Here is a 17,717-nt window from a genome sequence, read left to right as displayed (position 1 = left end):
TGAAGTCTGAAATTGTTAAGTATATTATTAAATTACTATTGTCGATACATGTTTTATAAAAATATAAGATAAGGTCACAAGTATTTCACATCGAAGCAATTTCAATCAAACATTCAAACCGGTATAAACATTAAAATAGATTGAACATCGTAATATTTCTACATAACATATGAAACACAATAGGTTTTATATTATAGTCTGTTTTATTACTCACAGTGCTATATTTTTCTTGAAATAGTTTTTTCGAAAAAATATATTTCAAATAATTTCGCGGTACCCTGGTTGATTCTCTGGTCTAGACAATGAAAACTTTGTGTCACATTTTCGATTTCATTAATAATAATAATAATAATAATAATATTATAATAGTATTTAATAGTAAATAGTAATATTAACAATGATATTATATACAGTCCTGCAGCAGTCAGCAATAGATTTGGAGGAGGTATTTTGCTTCACTCCACTGCGGCCGACCGCTTCAAAACTCCGAGTCCCAGCCGGATGATTCGTCGGGCGGCACGTCTCCGTCTTCGGGATAAATATCGAAATTTGACGAATCTAGTGGATTGTTGATCTGTTTTAGGTTGTAAAAAAAAACCGATCATAAACGATATAAAATATGTATCAGTTACGTGGCCCCTCAGCTACACGGTATTTTACCGTCACTGAAGCAGCAGACTTACATGGGGTACGATGGGTGGAATTATACTCTTGTTTCTCAAACCAGTCCAGTCGAAACCTTTGAACCATCTGCGGGCGAAATGATAAATATAAAAATATATTCGCAGTGGATTGGGAGGCAAATTCGAGTCAGTGTTCTTCGAACACTATTCTACCAATCACCACCCGTATTTTTTTCAATGGCAATTTAGTACGAAAGCAAAAACAAATTTTCTTTTTCTTAACAGTCCACTCACTCATGTCGTCTGATATCTTGTATGCCACCCTTTTGATAGCCTATCCTTTCCGTAGGATCACTTCGGCATAACTGTTTCACGAGACCTTGAGTCATTTTGTTCATTTGTCTTGGGAAGTTGACCGCACCGATGCCTTTCAATATCGCGTTGTAGATGTCCATTGGATCTTTTCCACTAAATGGAGGTCTGTAAACCGACGATAAACATTTTATTATATATATAATTCTGCAGCAACCTATTACCCATACATCTGTATCATGAATGGGGTGGGGAGCTGGGGAGGACGTTGTATTTTACTATAGCATTAAAAATAAAAAACTATTCAATTAAATCAATATTATATTGGTTTTAGAAACAGTTTTCTAAATTCTTGGAATGTTACTCTTTTTAATTAAAACTTAAATCCATAATAATAGGTTCTTCTTATCTCAGAATTTTTATCAGAAAAATATTTATTATAATATATTATATTGATGTGTGTTACGCCGTTACCATTAAGACAGTAAATAATTAGATATCGTAGAGTAAAATGTACAAACATTTGAATATTAAATTAAATAGTTAAAAATAGTATACCAAAAAATTAGTCATTTTACATTTAAATTTTTGTTCTATCTTATGACTGAAATTTTTTTGTCATTGTCATGTTTTATGAATTTACAGATTTAATAATATATTTTAGTAACATATTGTAAAAATGTATTTTAATTTTAATCTTCCGGTCTTACTGTTCTCCTTCCAGCGATCCAACGCTTAACAACTAATGACGTTTCTGGTATTCTTCCAAAACCAAGACGCCTAGAGCGTAAATGTTGTACTTGTTTAACTAATATCAATTAACTAATAACCAAAAAAAGTCACCAAAGTGGGTTGCTTCTTTCGTGAAGTTGATTAATATAAAATTAAACAATTAAACTTAGATCATACATACTGTTATTGTACTTGCAACTTACACTCTACATATATTGACTGTGTAGAAAAAAGAACAATATATGGTAATGTAATGAAAATTAATGTAATTTTAAATTAAAATATCAAATATTCATATTCCATACCTATCATGTTTTCCTGTTGATTTTTAGTTCTTACCTGTTATATCATTATTTTCCTTTCTCTTGTCCATTACATAATTGTTATAAGTAAGTTACTTTTTTTATTCACAATTTTTTTTTTCATCATTTTTGTAGACAATTGGTGTTTTGGGTTACACGTATTTTTGATATTTTTAGTAAACATAAATCATAATACATTTATTTCATATTTTTATGTAATTTAAACTTAAATTTCTATTATTACAGTGAATATTTATACATTTTATACGATTCACAATTATATCCCTAGATAGTAGATACGTATAGTAAAACTATTAATTAAAAAAAAAAAAGTTAGGTGGATGTCGATTTTGCTGTACAGCAAAGCTGTACCTATAATAGGTACCTAATACCTATAATAAATTCCAAATTAGTCATATCACAAAATCCATTAGGTACTTATAACGCGTTATACATCAACAATAAACCGTGATACCATCATAGATATATAATAGTATACTTTAGAAGTTTCAAGTACCCACGAATAATATACAATCACAAAAAAAATAACTAAAATAGTTATTCAAGGTTTTTTAATATGTAATTTCGTCTAAATTTGAAATTAACATGACTAAAATTAAATTGTGCCTTGTGTCTATATATTTTTAATATTTTTCAACTGCTATTGTAACAATATATCAGGAGCCTTATTGTATTACATTTTTACACTTTTTGGGCCTTTATTGGTATTTATAGAAAAAAAAACTAAAAAAATTGAAAACTGGCAATGTCCGTAAACAGCTCAAAAAGAGTCAAATTATTTTAAAATTTTATCGTGTATAGAAAATGCTAATATAAACATTTAGTGAAATTTTCAAGTATCTACAGTCATTCGTTTTTTAATTACAACAAAATAAGAAAATCGTTGTATGAGAAATCGAGTGAATATCAAATGTTGTAAAATATGAATTTCAAACGCTCATAAAAATTTAATTTGACTTGCTTGTAGACATTTTTTTTTGAAAAAGGTAGATAAACTTATGAGGAATCTTGTATTACATTTTCAAATCTTAGATTTAAAAAGAAAATTTTTTATGAATTTCTAACTCAAAATAATTTGCAAAATTTCGTTATTTATACGTATTTTGTCAATATTTTAACTTTTGATGCTTATAAAAAAAATTTGTGACTGGATTTTTAATTTTTTTCATCTGTCATTTAAACAATATAATAGGAGCCTTTTATTAAATTTTCAAGCTTTTTTAACCAACAAATAAAATTGTATTGATATTTATAGAAAAAAAAACTAAAAAAAATGGAAACTGAAAATGTCCGTAAAGAGCTCAAAATAAGTTAAAATATTTGGAAAATGTCATGGTGTATAGAAAATGCTAATATAAACATTAAGTCAAAATTTCATGTATCTATGGTCATTTGTTTAAGAGTTGCACTAAAAACCAAAATCGATTTTCTCGAAAACAGATTTTGCGTAAAAATTCTCGTTTTTACTTTTGACCCCCCAAAGCACCAACTAGATTCACTTTTCTATCAGAAAAGTTACTATTGAAGAAAATCTAAGCATTTTTACTGTCCTAAAAGGTATGACAGACACAAAAAAATACACATCATTGTAAAATCAATACATTCATCGTTTCACTCAGAATCTAAAATGTTTACTCTTTTGGAATTGGTAGGTAATTATTAAAACAAACAAAAAAAATCTTAAAAATATCAACCACATCTAAATATCGATTTTTACAACAATAATATAGGTTCCGGTTCCGGTACCATTACCGACCGCGGTTCTAGTCAACGAACTTTACAATAATTACGGCTCTAGGTCACTTTGTACGGTCGAGCATTAAAAGTGCAAAACGCGGAAACTTTGTACGGTCGGGTAAAAATGTTCATTTAAGAACGCGGGTACTTAGTTCTATTATGTACATAAAGCATATTTATTGTAAATATAAGTTGTATACGGCATATACTTGAGTAGTAAGAATATATAATGTAAATTATTAAAATTTAAAAATTTAAAATTAACTAAAAAGTCAATTGAAAATGTTTAAAAATTAACAAAAGTTGTATCAAAATTACAAATAAAAATTATTTTCGATAGGTAATAACCCACGATTTCTTCCTATTTGGAATGTATATGATACTTAGATTTGCCAAATAATGTTTAAGCTTAATAACATGGAATGCAATGACTTCAGACTTGTATGTATTAAATACCTATACCTATATACTTTATGTTTATAGTAGTTCAAAGTGTCTGCGTTCTGCAATCTAAAGCTTTACCTGACCGTACAAAATGTCCGCGTTATGCATTTCAAAGTTTAAACAATGTATACCGTACAAAGTGACCGTTTACCTACAATTACCTATACCTACCTATAGGGATATGTAACGCGCGGACAAGTCGTACTCACATTCCAGCCAGCAGCTCGTACACGAGTATTCCCAGAGCCCAAAAATCTACAGCCCGGTCGTGGCCCTTGTTCAGCACAACTTCCGGGGCCACGTACTCGGGCGTGCCGCAGAACGTCCATGTCTTCTTGCCTCGCGGTTGTAGCCTTTTTGCAAAGCCGAAGTCCACCTGCCGACGAAAAACATAAATCTTAATTATATAGTGCATAACAAATAATAATAATAAATAATAATCATAAGAGAAGGTACCGCTCGGACAAATAATAAAAAAGTACAACAAAATATTGGGATAAATACTGAAAAATATTAAGGATATTCAATAACGCATCTGTATCTCCATGTTGTTCTTAAAGGTAAGAACATAATATTATCTGTGTTTTCTCATGGATATTTTAATTTTTAAACGAGATAAGAATTTTTAAATCATAATAATTTGCATGCTTATAAAGTCATAACTACTGGCTTAAATTAAAATATCGTTCAAAAAACCATGCGAAAAGACAAATACATTAAGTTTGATAATAAGTAAATTCGCTTTATTATTTAAAGAACTACTCAAAGTTGGAACTGCTGAATACAAATTTATGACGTACGTTTATAAGTCGGCCGACGGTGACAGCACACGCGGATCCCACGCGTATAGCGTCCTCCCAAGGGAATTCGTTACCACAAGTTTTTTGACGAAAACTTCCTATCGGTTATCATACCGATAAAATTACCGATGCGATAGAAAATATATGAATGATAACTTATTTCGTTAGGAAGTATACACTAGATATTCATGATCGATGTTAGATATTATATAAATATTTACTTTGTTATTACCTATTATTACTACATGTCGATGTCACCGAGTTGATACCCGATCAGTGGCGCCCCCGTCCCTATGCCCTGTGGCTTTTTAAAAAAATACTTATTTTTTATAGTACATTTTTTCGTAATTGAACTATTTCTAATAATTTCATTAATATTAATTAAATTATATATGAACGATTAATGCATATATATATATATACATATACTAAATTTATACATTAATAATTAATTATAGTTGAGAGGACGCTAACCACGCGTTTGTTGCCAGGCAGGGAGAAGTATATTTGTTCTTTATTGCCACCTAAACTGTTGCCCTGTTCATTTTCACTTATAAAAGTATTATTATATTATACCACCATTCACCGAATTTCGTGTAACCATGTGGTCCATGTCCGGATTTTTTTGTTATTCACCAAATTAAACAATATTGTTTAGGTAAAACAAATTCATTAGGTCATTAATAGGTAACTAAATAGGTATTTTAATATACACATAACCACAATATGATGTAATTGAATATATTTAGTACGCGACTCGGCAATATAGTTATGGAATAGTGCATTTATTTATTATTTTCTGATTGGCTTACCAAAAGGTGGTTGTAAAAATGAAACCCTTATTTTTCAAAACGATACCACGACACCGCAAAGTTTAATATATTCAACGTTTGGCAGTCTGGACGGCATAGGCGCACATTGGGTGTGAATTTAGGGGGTGCTGGAATAGTTTATGTTACACATGTCCATGGGGGGCTTTGATGATAATTAAATTTTTTTTTCATAAAATGGGGTTACTTTGATATCACATTAAGAAATATAGGTATCGAAATTGCCCGTTGTGTTACTTTGATAGCATATTAAAAAATATTGATATCTCAAAAGATAATTTCAGAATTTTAAAAATTAAAACGTTAAAATATTGAACTAGTTGTAACTAATATTTAATTTTGAGAGTTTTATCGTTAACACTACAGAAGTTATCCATATAATAAAAAATGAAATTGTCATAAAACAGTAAAAAATTATCAAAGTTACCCCATATTACTGTACTACTTTTATTTTTAAACTATGAGAACTTTTTTCGTATTTGTGATATCGAAAAATTAAAAACGATGTTGCACAGTCTATGTTCTCTTCTTCCTAGTAGGACATTTGGTTGCATAACATGAACTATAAGTTTAGCCATAGTGGTTCTTATCACGGCAAAACAATTTTTTACTTATGTTTTACATTTGTAAAACGGAGACCACATATGCGTGTGTAGCATCCTCTTAATAATATTTGTCATTCCGAATTTATTCAATTCAGCGTAGCCCGCAGATTAAATAAAATATATTAGTAAAAATCAAGTAATAACCAAAGTTATAAATAGAAGATTTCGTACCCAACCGTAATCCCTAAGATAGTATAATTTTCTATAATAATATCATTGCTGCATATTGACAAAAGCTGAAACACTGAAATGTGCATTCACACAATACTGTTTCAATCGTGAATTCGTGAACAGTTATCATTAATTGGCATGGAAAAAAAAATTCCGAACCAATAAACCACAATAATTTAAAAATACTGAAATGAATTGGGGGTGCTAGTTTGAAATGTGGGGGTGCTAAGCACTCTCAAGCACCCCCCTATGTGCGCCTATGCTGGACGGTGTTGTTACATTCTGGCGAAGGTGGGCATTAACTAGTTAAAAAGTTAATTTTTTTTTAACTTTTTAACTTAACTAGTTAGTTTATTTTCTAATCAACTTATGAACTTAACTAGTTTAATTTACAGTTGAATTAACTTAGCTTTTCTCAGTTGATTTAAAAAAAATCCATCAAGTTAAAAACATTTTGAAATTTTTTGTTTATATTTAAATATTACTATTACATATGAAGGTCATGTACTCATCTTCACGTATTATTAATTTGAGATGAGTATAGTTTAAATCAATAAATAATAGTAAAGTAAAAGTAAAAGGATATACAGTGTACATTATGATAAAAGTTCAATAAAATTATTTTTTATAATTTATAAATTAGAAACTAGAAATACACATTCTCTCTTTATGTGATTTACATACTAATTAAAAAAAATGAATTAACTATTTTTAAACTGAGTTAAGTTAATTATTTTCATTAACTTGACCACCTTTGCATTCTGATTAGTCTAATCACCGATTAGACAATAGTGATAATTCTAATAATATTATATTAGCAGTGGTGCCACCAGTGGTGGGTGGGTGGTAGGATACCTACAATTTTAAATTTTGCTTCACAAAAAAATGTAGAGTTCGGCGCGACTGTATATAAGTATATTTATTATTTTTATTGGTTAGATTCAAATATTGTTTCGGAATATACCTACACGACAGGGTGATTGTGACCCTCGCTTAAGCCCAATGTGGGTTACTGGGTTAATGGTTAACATTATATATTTGATTTAAAAACCGACCAGTTTCACGAAACCCTGCCGGTCGAGCAACAGGTTTTCCGGCTTCAGGTCCCTGTAGACGACGTCGACTCCGTGTAAGTAGTCCAGTGCCTCCACAACGCACGCGATCACGAAACACGCGGCATTGTCGTCGAAACACCTCCGATCCCGGAGGAGCGTCCACACCTCGCCGCCCAGACAAGCCTCCATAAGCATGTATACGTATCTGCTGTCCTTGTATGTCTGGTAAAGTCTAAGGAAAACGATCGGTAGATTAATGCCAATTTCATTATAACAAAAATAAAAATAAATTACGGCAGTTAGGGCATTTTGTTTGACGACTTATAATACCTAATTACTATTGTTTTTTTATTTTATAAAAATAAATAATATCGTGTGGGTTAATATGACGTTATGATAATATATTATACGATGTAGGGCGACGGTCGAATCTGTTAAAAAAGAATCCTCTACGGTGTCGGAAGTAAACTGCTGAGTACTTATATAAATAATTATTACTAGAGTATGGACGATGGATCTAAAAAGTATTATGCCATCTAATATCCAGTGAACACTATGCAAAAAATGTATTCAAAAAATATGTTTTCAATACACACAATTAAATCGTTTATTTAATAATAACTTTTAATTTAAAACTCAATGCAAGATAAATCATTTTTAGTGAAACTGCTCCACAAGATTAAACAAGAAAGTTAAAAACGTGATAATATTTAGTTGATATATGTTTATTGAAAATAGATAGGTCCGTTGTCCGTACTAGTCCGTAGTATAGTAAATTTATTTATTATCATTTTCTACTGGACGAAATATTATTTTACATCTACATTAGGTTCCGAAAACGGCTACCTAGTATCTAATTATGTATATAAATTTCACTTCAATGTATAAATACGATACATATCAAATGTTATCGAAATATGCAAAACGTGTTGTTGTCATTAGCTTGAAGCTATGTAATAATAATTCGTAAAGATAAATGACAAAAATCCAAAAATACACAATCGCACGAGAATTATCCATACGCGCGCTACATTTATAAAGTTTGTACCTACATTAATAGGTATATACTCACTTGCCGATAAAGGGGCTCGTACACGATTCCAAAATGGTTTTCTCATTGTACACGTGCTCCTGTTGCTGCATGTCCACTATGTGCTGTTTTTTCAGTTTCTTCATAGCGTACGATCGGTTTCTGTCCAGTTTCAGACACACCAAATCGACTCGACCGAAGCCGCCCACGCCGATTGTGGCGACCGTCTCGAAATCGGTCAACTCCACGCGGAACAGTTCAGGGTAAAATGTTTCTGCAAAACGGATTTTATAATATATAGGTATACTACTCAGAGGTAGAAACTTTGCACTTATAGTTTCTCGGTCGATTTTTGTAGTTATAGACACAGTTAAAAAAAAAAAAAATGTTCTAATATCAAAAGTAAGTATATTATTATGGTCATGAAGTTAGCCCCCCCACTTTGGCCGATTCACTTCAAACCATCGCCAATATTTAGCAAATCAATTGCAAATAATTGCAAATTGGTTTTTAGGACAAAGTTTTTATTTGATAAAAACATCATTATTTAATAAAAAAAATCTATAGTCGATAAAACAATTTATACTCAATAAAAAACCTTTTTCTTGAATTGTTTTATTAAAATTCGATGTATATAAAAATCTATTTATGTATAAAAATCTGGGTAGAATAAAAGAATCTCAATGGAATAAAAAAGCCTAGTTGAATGGAATAAATAAAATCTATATTTGAAATAAAAAAACTATATTCAATAAAAAGTATAATATTTGATATTTTTAATCCAAGTTATTCAACATTTTTATTATACTATTTTAATTGTAATCGATTCACTAAATATTGACGTCAGTTCGGAACGGATCGGACAAAGTGGGGAAGCTGACCAAATTTGCAAAAATATTCGCCAAAATTACAATTTTGATTTGCAAATTCTAAAAACCAATTTGCAATTGATTTGCAAAATATTGACGTTGGTTCGGAACGGATTGAACAAAGTGGGGGGGCTGCATGGAGTTAACCCCCCCCCCCTCAAATCTATTTTTAAATTTGTGACTATGCACTTGATTTGCAAATTCTAAAAACCAATTTGCAATTACTTGCAATTAATTTATATTGGCGGTGGTTTGAAGTGAATCGGCCAAAGTGGGGAGTTAACTTCATGACTATATATTATATAATATAGTTTAAACTATTTATAACACTCCATAATATTTGCAAAGAGAAACAATAATGACATTTTAAGTATTTTTTTATCTTAGTAGTTTTTAGGTTTTCTAACTGTTATTTATTTATAGGTATTTGGAAATGGATACCTATACTTTATGTATTTTACATTTTTATTCAATAGTGATTTTTATACTTGACGTGTACGCTTATTGTTAAATATGAGAATATCTGACGTTTTGACAGAACAATAATTTGTACGTACTCGTCTTGATTTCTACCGGTGACTGGACCGAGGGCTTTCGCGGAAGTTCCGTGTACTTTTTGTTTTTTAGTTCCTCCAGATCGCCGATGAAATGCACAAAAGGCCTGTTTACGCATAAAAAGCAATTTGGTTATTTTCTGTGCGTATAATATAATTGTCATAATATAATATGCTTTAAATGCACAATGAATAATTATATTAACTATCGGCAAGCGCGTCAAATGTTTTCTACGTTATTACAATACACCTATATAATACGAACACACACCGCGTAAACACCCAAAGTGCAGTTATAGTAATATAATAAAAGTAATCAATCATATTTTTAGTAAAAATAAATAAATATTCTATTAACTCTCTGTCCAACGTGAGACATTCTGCTCCCGGATGCATCGCCACGACGTTGGCAGTCCTCTTGTCTTTTTTTAACAGCGCCACTTCCCCGAAAAACTCTCCTTGTTCCAAAATGCCGAATTCTTCTTCTTCATCTTCGCCTGAAAATTATCGCACTTAATTTTGTCTCGGACTTTTTTCCGAGTCAACTGGTACACAATAAAAACGTATCTATTTATATTTTATATCGATACCCGTGTACTTGCGATGGCGCGTATTTATCGCAATGAACCCGAAGTGCAGATGTATATAAGGACTGGTATTAGAATTGGGGGGGGGGGGCGTAAACACTTTGAGCGAATAGTTATATACCGATTGGGCGAATAAGCGTACTAATAGGTTTTATAATTAAATTATAAATTTATAATATATTGTAATATTGTATATTTAATAGTAGGTACCTAATGTACAATGTCAATTCAAAAATAAAGCCACATAATTATAAAATACATAATAAATAATTAATAATGAAATCTTAAATTTAAAAATATATTGGTATAGTAATATACAGTCAACATCAATAAACATTTTCCAATTAATAAAACAAAATCAAAACGATATACACAATAGTTAAAAATAATTTCACTCTCCCAAACGGTATAAATGATAGTCGCCCAATAGGACTGTTCATTTTTTGGTCAAAATTATTACCTTCGCCCAAACGACCATCGCCCAGAATTGGATATTTTCGAATAAAATCATGGACCCTTCTACGTAATTATAATATCTCTTGTGAGAAATTTAAAATTTTTGAGTAATTCGGTTATTCCAGTTAGGTTCCCACCCCCAAACTAATATAACAAAGTATCCTTAATTGGATGCTGGCCATTTGCATTTAGGCCACTGAGACCGGCACAGCAGGTCCGCACATTGGCGGCGTGTTTACTGTTTATGTATTTAGTGTCCAATGTTACAAAATGTTCATAATAATATGACGCTTTAAGTGACGTAACAGACTAACCTTTATTGGTCTTCGTGACTTTCACTCGCCCTTCGCTCAGTATGTAGAACTTGTCACCCAATGTGCCCTGTTTTATGATGTAGTGTCCTTCCGGATAAAATTCCTGCAGAAACGGTTTCAGGTTTATGAGAAAATTACGGTCGTTAATTAAGTGCGCATAGTCAATGTCCAGCATGTGTTATTGCACGAATTCCTGGATACGCCTCTGGTATATATATGAGCATTATACGCGTTTTGAAAACTTTGAAAAATGTCAAATGCGTCGAGTCTGACATAAATTTCCGAGTGCATTGGACAAGTTATATACGCTAAAAGGTCGTTAGGGTTCCGACCTTTTGTTGAGGCATGAGTAAATCTCGAAGTTTGTTTTTATCCGTGTGTATATGTATATACCAATATAATACCTACTACATATACTTGTTACTTAAAATTGTTTTCTCTACGCAAATGGTTTCCAAAGTAATTTATTATTTTAAAATATTTTTTTTAGAAACGAGTCGTATACAATTATTGAAAGAATGTTCATTTTAAAATACATGATAGCATACCTATAGGCTATAGACAGAGTTGGACAGTATCAAAGATACATTTGTATCTTGTATCTTGTATCGTGATACATAATTTTAAAGTTTCAAGTATCATGTGTCGTGGTACATTTTATAGTGGTATCATGTATTTTATTCTTCCAAAAGATACAAGATACTATTATTGTAAATACTTGTACTGAATAGTACCAAGAAAATTCGAATTGCAGGACACACCAAACTCAAATAAATGGAACAGTTGTGGTAATTTGTGTGTCTATATTAATGTATTATTAACATTGTATTGTGTTTATAATTTCGTCGTGGATTGTATTTTCACAAAAAATTGTCCAGACGCAATCGAGCCGAAATGAACAATAACGACAATTTTTTCTTTTACTACTTATGTACCTACTTATGTTTATTTACATCCTCGATTTACACCCAAAAATGCAATTCATAATAATTATACTTTTAATAACAATTTTCGATTTTCCTATACAAACCCAACGTTCCTATAAATATTTAACATCTTCAACTAATTTTTTAGTATTTGGTACCTATTTAGATGGAATCCTAATCATTTGTCTTTGTCGTAGTTTTAGTGTTTTTAAATATTACTTACTATGTTGTAATGTTATATTATGTACTATTTAAAATATACTCATATACATTCTATTTAAGAATAGTTAATTTTAACCTAAGGAAATTTAATATCGGTTTAGCCCCGTTTCAATAAATAATAATATTATAAATATATACTATGGTAATTTAAGGACACGACACAAATAAGTTGACCTAGTGGACTTACTATATAATATTATGTCCGGTAGCCGGTAGATATCCGGTAGTCGGTAGTAGGATAATAATATTTTGTATTGGGATCGATTAAAACAAATATTGATTTATTATAATATTATGGTTTCTATCGTCGAGTGACGTACCTCTTTCAAGACGTCAGCGATTTTCGATAAAAACTCTTCGTTGAGATCCTTCATCAACGGTACGCTTTTCAAAAATCCCACTCGTTCGTCAAACCGCCGCATAGCAGAAGTCTTCATGATTTGCTGATAGGCCACCCTCTCCAAAGTCCACACCTTGACATCTTGGACGGCTAGAAAAAAATAGTTAACAATTTGAGAAATCACGGGATTTGAAAAACCGCTTGATAATAACGTATAATTTTAAAATATTATAAATATAATATAACTGTTTCGGATATTTAGTCGTTCAACGCCACCCACTCACTTACCTCTCACCGATGCAGTCCGCGGACAGTTATAGAGTATGGCCATCTCGCCGAACACATCGCCAGGTCCGATGGAATCGACAACCCGCCCGCTCTGGATCACGTCGAGCTTTCCTTCGTCGGCCACATACAAACAACATCCTGCAGTAGTAGAACGATATGGTATTTAAATATTATATTTTATAAAATAATTGGAAGTTTTCTCGTTGGGTGAACGTATAAATTATATGAAAGCTATCCGTACCCGGATCGCCTTTCCTGATGACGTACGACCCAGCTTCGAAGTCTTTCGTGTACATGACGTCTACAATCTCAGAAATCTGGTTGGTGTTCAGGTTTTTCAGAAACTGATTCTTGCACAGCGCCTGTTTGATTAGATGCTTTGTCCTGAAATCGGCATCCGGTACGATACGTGACCGAGTGCAGGTATAGGCAAGCAATATAATGTTATTATATGATAAAAAAATTTTTAAATAAGAACGTCGTACTTGATGGGTTTGGACTGTTTGGGAAACGGTATCGGAGTTTCCGTCGCAGTCGAACATTCTCCCGACACCCCTTTCTTTTTGTCCAGTCGGTGTTGCGGCGATTGCGGCGATGGCACGAGAAATTGATTTGATACCGCGTTCTCGAGAATGTTCTACTCAAACAAAACCCAAATAAACATGAATACACAGACACGTTAAGTACCCACTCATCATAATGATATACAATGACTGGATTTGTCGCAACGACACTAAGATAGATAGTGGCAGCCTGTACACAATTGCTATACTACCTATTTTACTATTAATTTAGGTATTTTTAAACCAAAAATATTGGATTCTTTTAATGATGGTGCATAAACTAATGTACCTTATACCGATCTCGAGAAAGCCTTCGATAACCATGATCTATATTAATACTGAAACTTAAAGCATATGGAATATCCTATCTGGGACCCTATTCTCGAACTCGTACGATAAAATATCACTAACGCCAATTATCAAATTTTATTTCACACAAAATATCAAATGTTGTGAAATAGGTATTCTCGATTCCGAAACGATAATAAAATATCGGTGGTGATAATATATCGTTATTTGATATTTTATCAAGATTTTTAATTATTGAACACATTGACAACGTCGCAACCGCCGTCCGTTATCATTGTCACCATAGTTATTAATTGATAGTATCTCCCGTGCATAGTTATGAATACTAACTTGGAATAAGTCGATAAGATTGACTATTGTTCTATTTTTAGAAATTGGTTTATCAACATTTGTTGATGTTATCTATAATTAGGGCTCTTTAAGAACAGGTAAAGACGGCCGCCATTTTCTTTCCGATTGGAATTAATACAGAATTAATACAAATTATACAAATATTTATCAAAACAAGTACGTCTATGAAAAATCGGACGACAAATAATTATTATATTATAATATTCAAAATTTTAACAAAATAAATTATTTAATCGGAAAAAATATACCAATATTCGTAGTAGGCGCGCGGTAAACTAGTATTCCGCGAATGCGTGAAAATCGCAAAATAGTGAACTTCATTAGGCCATGACTTCAAAACTAAGTCCGTGCGCCAAATTTGGCCTTCACCATCGTTTTCAGCGTGCTTAACTACATTAGTTTAAAAAAAAAAATTGCAAAAAATATGGGTGTCTGGTAAAGTAGAAATATACCCACTTCTCAATATAAAATTAAATATACTGCGGTTAAATATTGGATAATTAAATAAAAAATTTACTTTAAAACTTACTTTTGCTGGGATATCAAGTGTTGAAGAACGAATTGGTTCTGTCACATAAGGCCTTAACATGTTGATTAGCCGATGTACTAATCTTTTTGACAACCTATAATTTCTAATGAAATCCTTGTCGGGTAATGTAAAAGTATCTAACCTTTTCATAAAATGCCTTCTAATATTTTGTGCACCTTCTTGCAATTCAAAATTTTCAAAAATGGCAATAGCGTGTACAATATCCTCCATTTTATTAAAATTCGTACACACTTCTACGTTATACACAACTAACAGTATAATTATATCACACAGTTAGGTACATAGAATGACTTAAATTACACCAAAATCAAAATTTAATCGCAGTATCAAATTTGGTTTTATAAATAATCACGAGAAAACACGTTGATAAAAATATATCGGGCTACAAAACACTCGGGATAAATTATCACTGAAAATAAAATGATAAATTATCAAATGTGTGCTCCAGAATACCAAATGCATCATTTATCCGATAATTATCAAATATCACTCGTGATATGTTATCGTACGAGTTCGAGAATAGAGCCCCTGTTATGCTAGATCCCCCTTACAGAATCGAATTAAGGTTTAAAATTTTTAATTTAAAAATATAAGATTTTATCTCAGAAAGTACGGGTAAAGTAAATTTTTTATCCTGCATCCCTGTAGGCGCGACTTGTCTTCTATTTAAATAATAATACATTTTTAATGTATATCTTGTAAATCGGATTTATTTCAGTAAATAAATTATTATTAAAATATATGTAGTTAGATATTATGTACCAGTAATAGTTCCGCGGCTGCATATATGCGAAAAAAATATAAGACAATCGTCAATCAGCCAGGGCTCCAACTGTACCGGCTTGGGATTTATAATAATATAATTGCTAAAAAATGGATACCAGTATAATATTTGACGATTTTCCAGGGGGAAGTGTTTTAGAGTGCTAAATTTTAGCGTCCTACTAGCAGACATAATCCGAGACGCGTAGACAGGGCCGTATTTAAGGGGGGCAACGGGGACATTTGCCCCAGGCGGCTAATTGTTGATACATTTATGGAGGAGGCCAGATACCAGTGTAATATTATACAAATATAATTTATTTTTTTTTTTTTTTTTTGGTAAGAATTTGTTGGTATACCTAACTTGGACATTTTTAATTGAATGACTATGATACGGCCATATGGCGTAATTTTGTAATTTTGTCAATCAATAATAATTATTCATTTTTGTAATTTTTTTATAGCTTACAATTATTGTATGTTGTTATACATTTTGATAATAATTAAAATAATGTATCATCATTCTCTGTGTTTTTAACAACATTTTCATAAACAAATAATTATAACTAAGCAATTAAAAACGGATTAATTTTTTTTTTTTTGATGGATGGCTTACAAATATTGTCGACCCAGGGCGCAAAAAGTGTAAATATGGCCCTGGGCGTAGGTAACACATATATAATATACAACTCGATCAACGTTGGTGTAGCTGATAACATGTACGCGACGCGATTTTATATTCCGTGATTTAAATCGACTTCGTTTTTGTTTGTACAATATCATCGTGGTTTTTATTTCTTAATTTCAATCGGGGGTCAGCGAAATGTTACTTTTGCCCCCTTCCCACTCGCATAATAAATGCCACAGGAGGGAATTGGCAAGTTGTCCCGCGTAGCTCACCCACTGTTTCCGACGACGCCACTGACGTCAGACGTCATCGCGTATATTTTTTTAACGCGTAGTGGAATCGCATTATCGCCCGACACCCAGCTATAGGTGATAATCGGAGGTTTTAAGCCCAAGTAGGTCAATAACTGCAGCATTAGATAATAATATTATATTATAATAATATTATCTACGCACCGGTGCAGGAAGCTATTTTGTGTCATATGCCACTATCACTATCAAACATTATATAGTGGTGGCCGGTATTTGTACAAAGGATACGTCATATAAATGGATAAAAGTAATAAGACACAATATTTTATTATAATATAAAATTATTTATAATAACATCGTTCGCCGCAAACTGTAATAAACGTGTTCATACACTTTATCACCCTATATCATTATACCTATTTGAATAATTACACCGAATTTTATAACAATTTTACTCGTTATGATTGGCAAGACTTGGTACTGTACATATAGTACGTATTATTCTATCTGTAGCGCACGTAACATATACATTGATCTTTAATAAGCTAAAACACCACAAGTCCCCACACCTCCTTTCCGAAAAAATAAAAGCCTGTGCAGTGTTATCTGCAGTGTATCCCGAGTCAAAACTATTGTATGATAACATATAAATATGCGTTTCATAGTGACTCACGGAATTTTAGTGTATACGAGGTCAGCAAAAGTATAATAAGCGTTATTATTTACTCGCGTGCGTATAAAATATTATATATTATTATTCGTTCGTGTTTTGACAATTTAATAATTAAACGAAATAAAAGAAAACTGCGGTGCAGGACAATCGATTTTTAGTTCCTACTCGAAAAGTTCGCCATTGATGTAAAGTACGGCGTTTACAACGCAAGCATAATTAAGTGCAAATATTACACTATCAAGGACCAATAATTCATGTATATAACTTTTCAGATATATAACACGTTTCTGATTGATAACTGTTTAGACTGTTTAGAAGCATTGATTAATTTTTAAAATTTTATTAGCAACGAAACCAGTGGCGTCATTTGGGGGGGGGGCAAGGTGAGCATTTGCCCCTGTCTGATTTAAAA

At 31.6% G+C, this 17,717-nt stretch overlaps 1 protein-coding gene across 1 annotated transcript in view; it reads right to left on the bottom strand.

Moving 5' to 3' along the window:
* The window catches only part of LOC100161027 (cGMP-dependent protein kinase 1), a 73,029-nt gene continuing 55,312 nt past the window's right edge, over positions 1–17,717 (bottom strand). The window contains exons 7-20 of the mRNA XM_008188838.3: positions 14,971–15,195; positions 13,704–13,855; positions 13,460–13,602; positions 13,219–13,356; positions 12,911–13,080; positions 11,443–11,545; positions 10,444–10,582; positions 10,089–10,192; positions 8,705–8,936; positions 7,633–7,864; positions 4,381–4,547; positions 918–1,103; positions 684–750; positions 1–574 (exon numbers count right to left, since the gene is read on the bottom strand). Of these exons, the coding sequence (XP_008187060.2) occupies positions 479–574; positions 684–750; positions 918–1,103; positions 4,381–4,547; positions 7,633–7,864; positions 8,705–8,936; positions 10,089–10,192; positions 10,444–10,582; positions 11,443–11,545; positions 12,911–13,080; positions 13,219–13,356; positions 13,460–13,602; positions 13,704–13,855; positions 14,971–15,195 (2,154 nt within the window). The 3' untranslated portion in view covers positions 1–478. The remainder of the gene's footprint in view (positions 575–683; positions 751–917; positions 1,104–4,380; positions 4,548–7,632; positions 7,865–8,704; positions 8,937–10,088; positions 10,193–10,443; positions 10,583–11,442; positions 11,546–12,910; positions 13,081–13,218; positions 13,357–13,459; positions 13,603–13,703; positions 13,856–14,970; positions 15,196–17,717) is intronic.

The sequence above is a fragment of the Acyrthosiphon pisum genome, chromosome A1 (genome assembly GCF_005508785.2).
Source record: "Acyrthosiphon pisum isolate AL4f chromosome A1, pea_aphid_22Mar2018_4r6ur, whole genome shotgun sequence".
In the NCBI taxonomy this organism is placed as follows: Eukaryota; Metazoa; Arthropoda; class Insecta; order Hemiptera; family Aphididae; genus Acyrthosiphon; species Acyrthosiphon pisum.
This window is presented reverse-complemented; position numbering and strand designations above follow the sequence as displayed.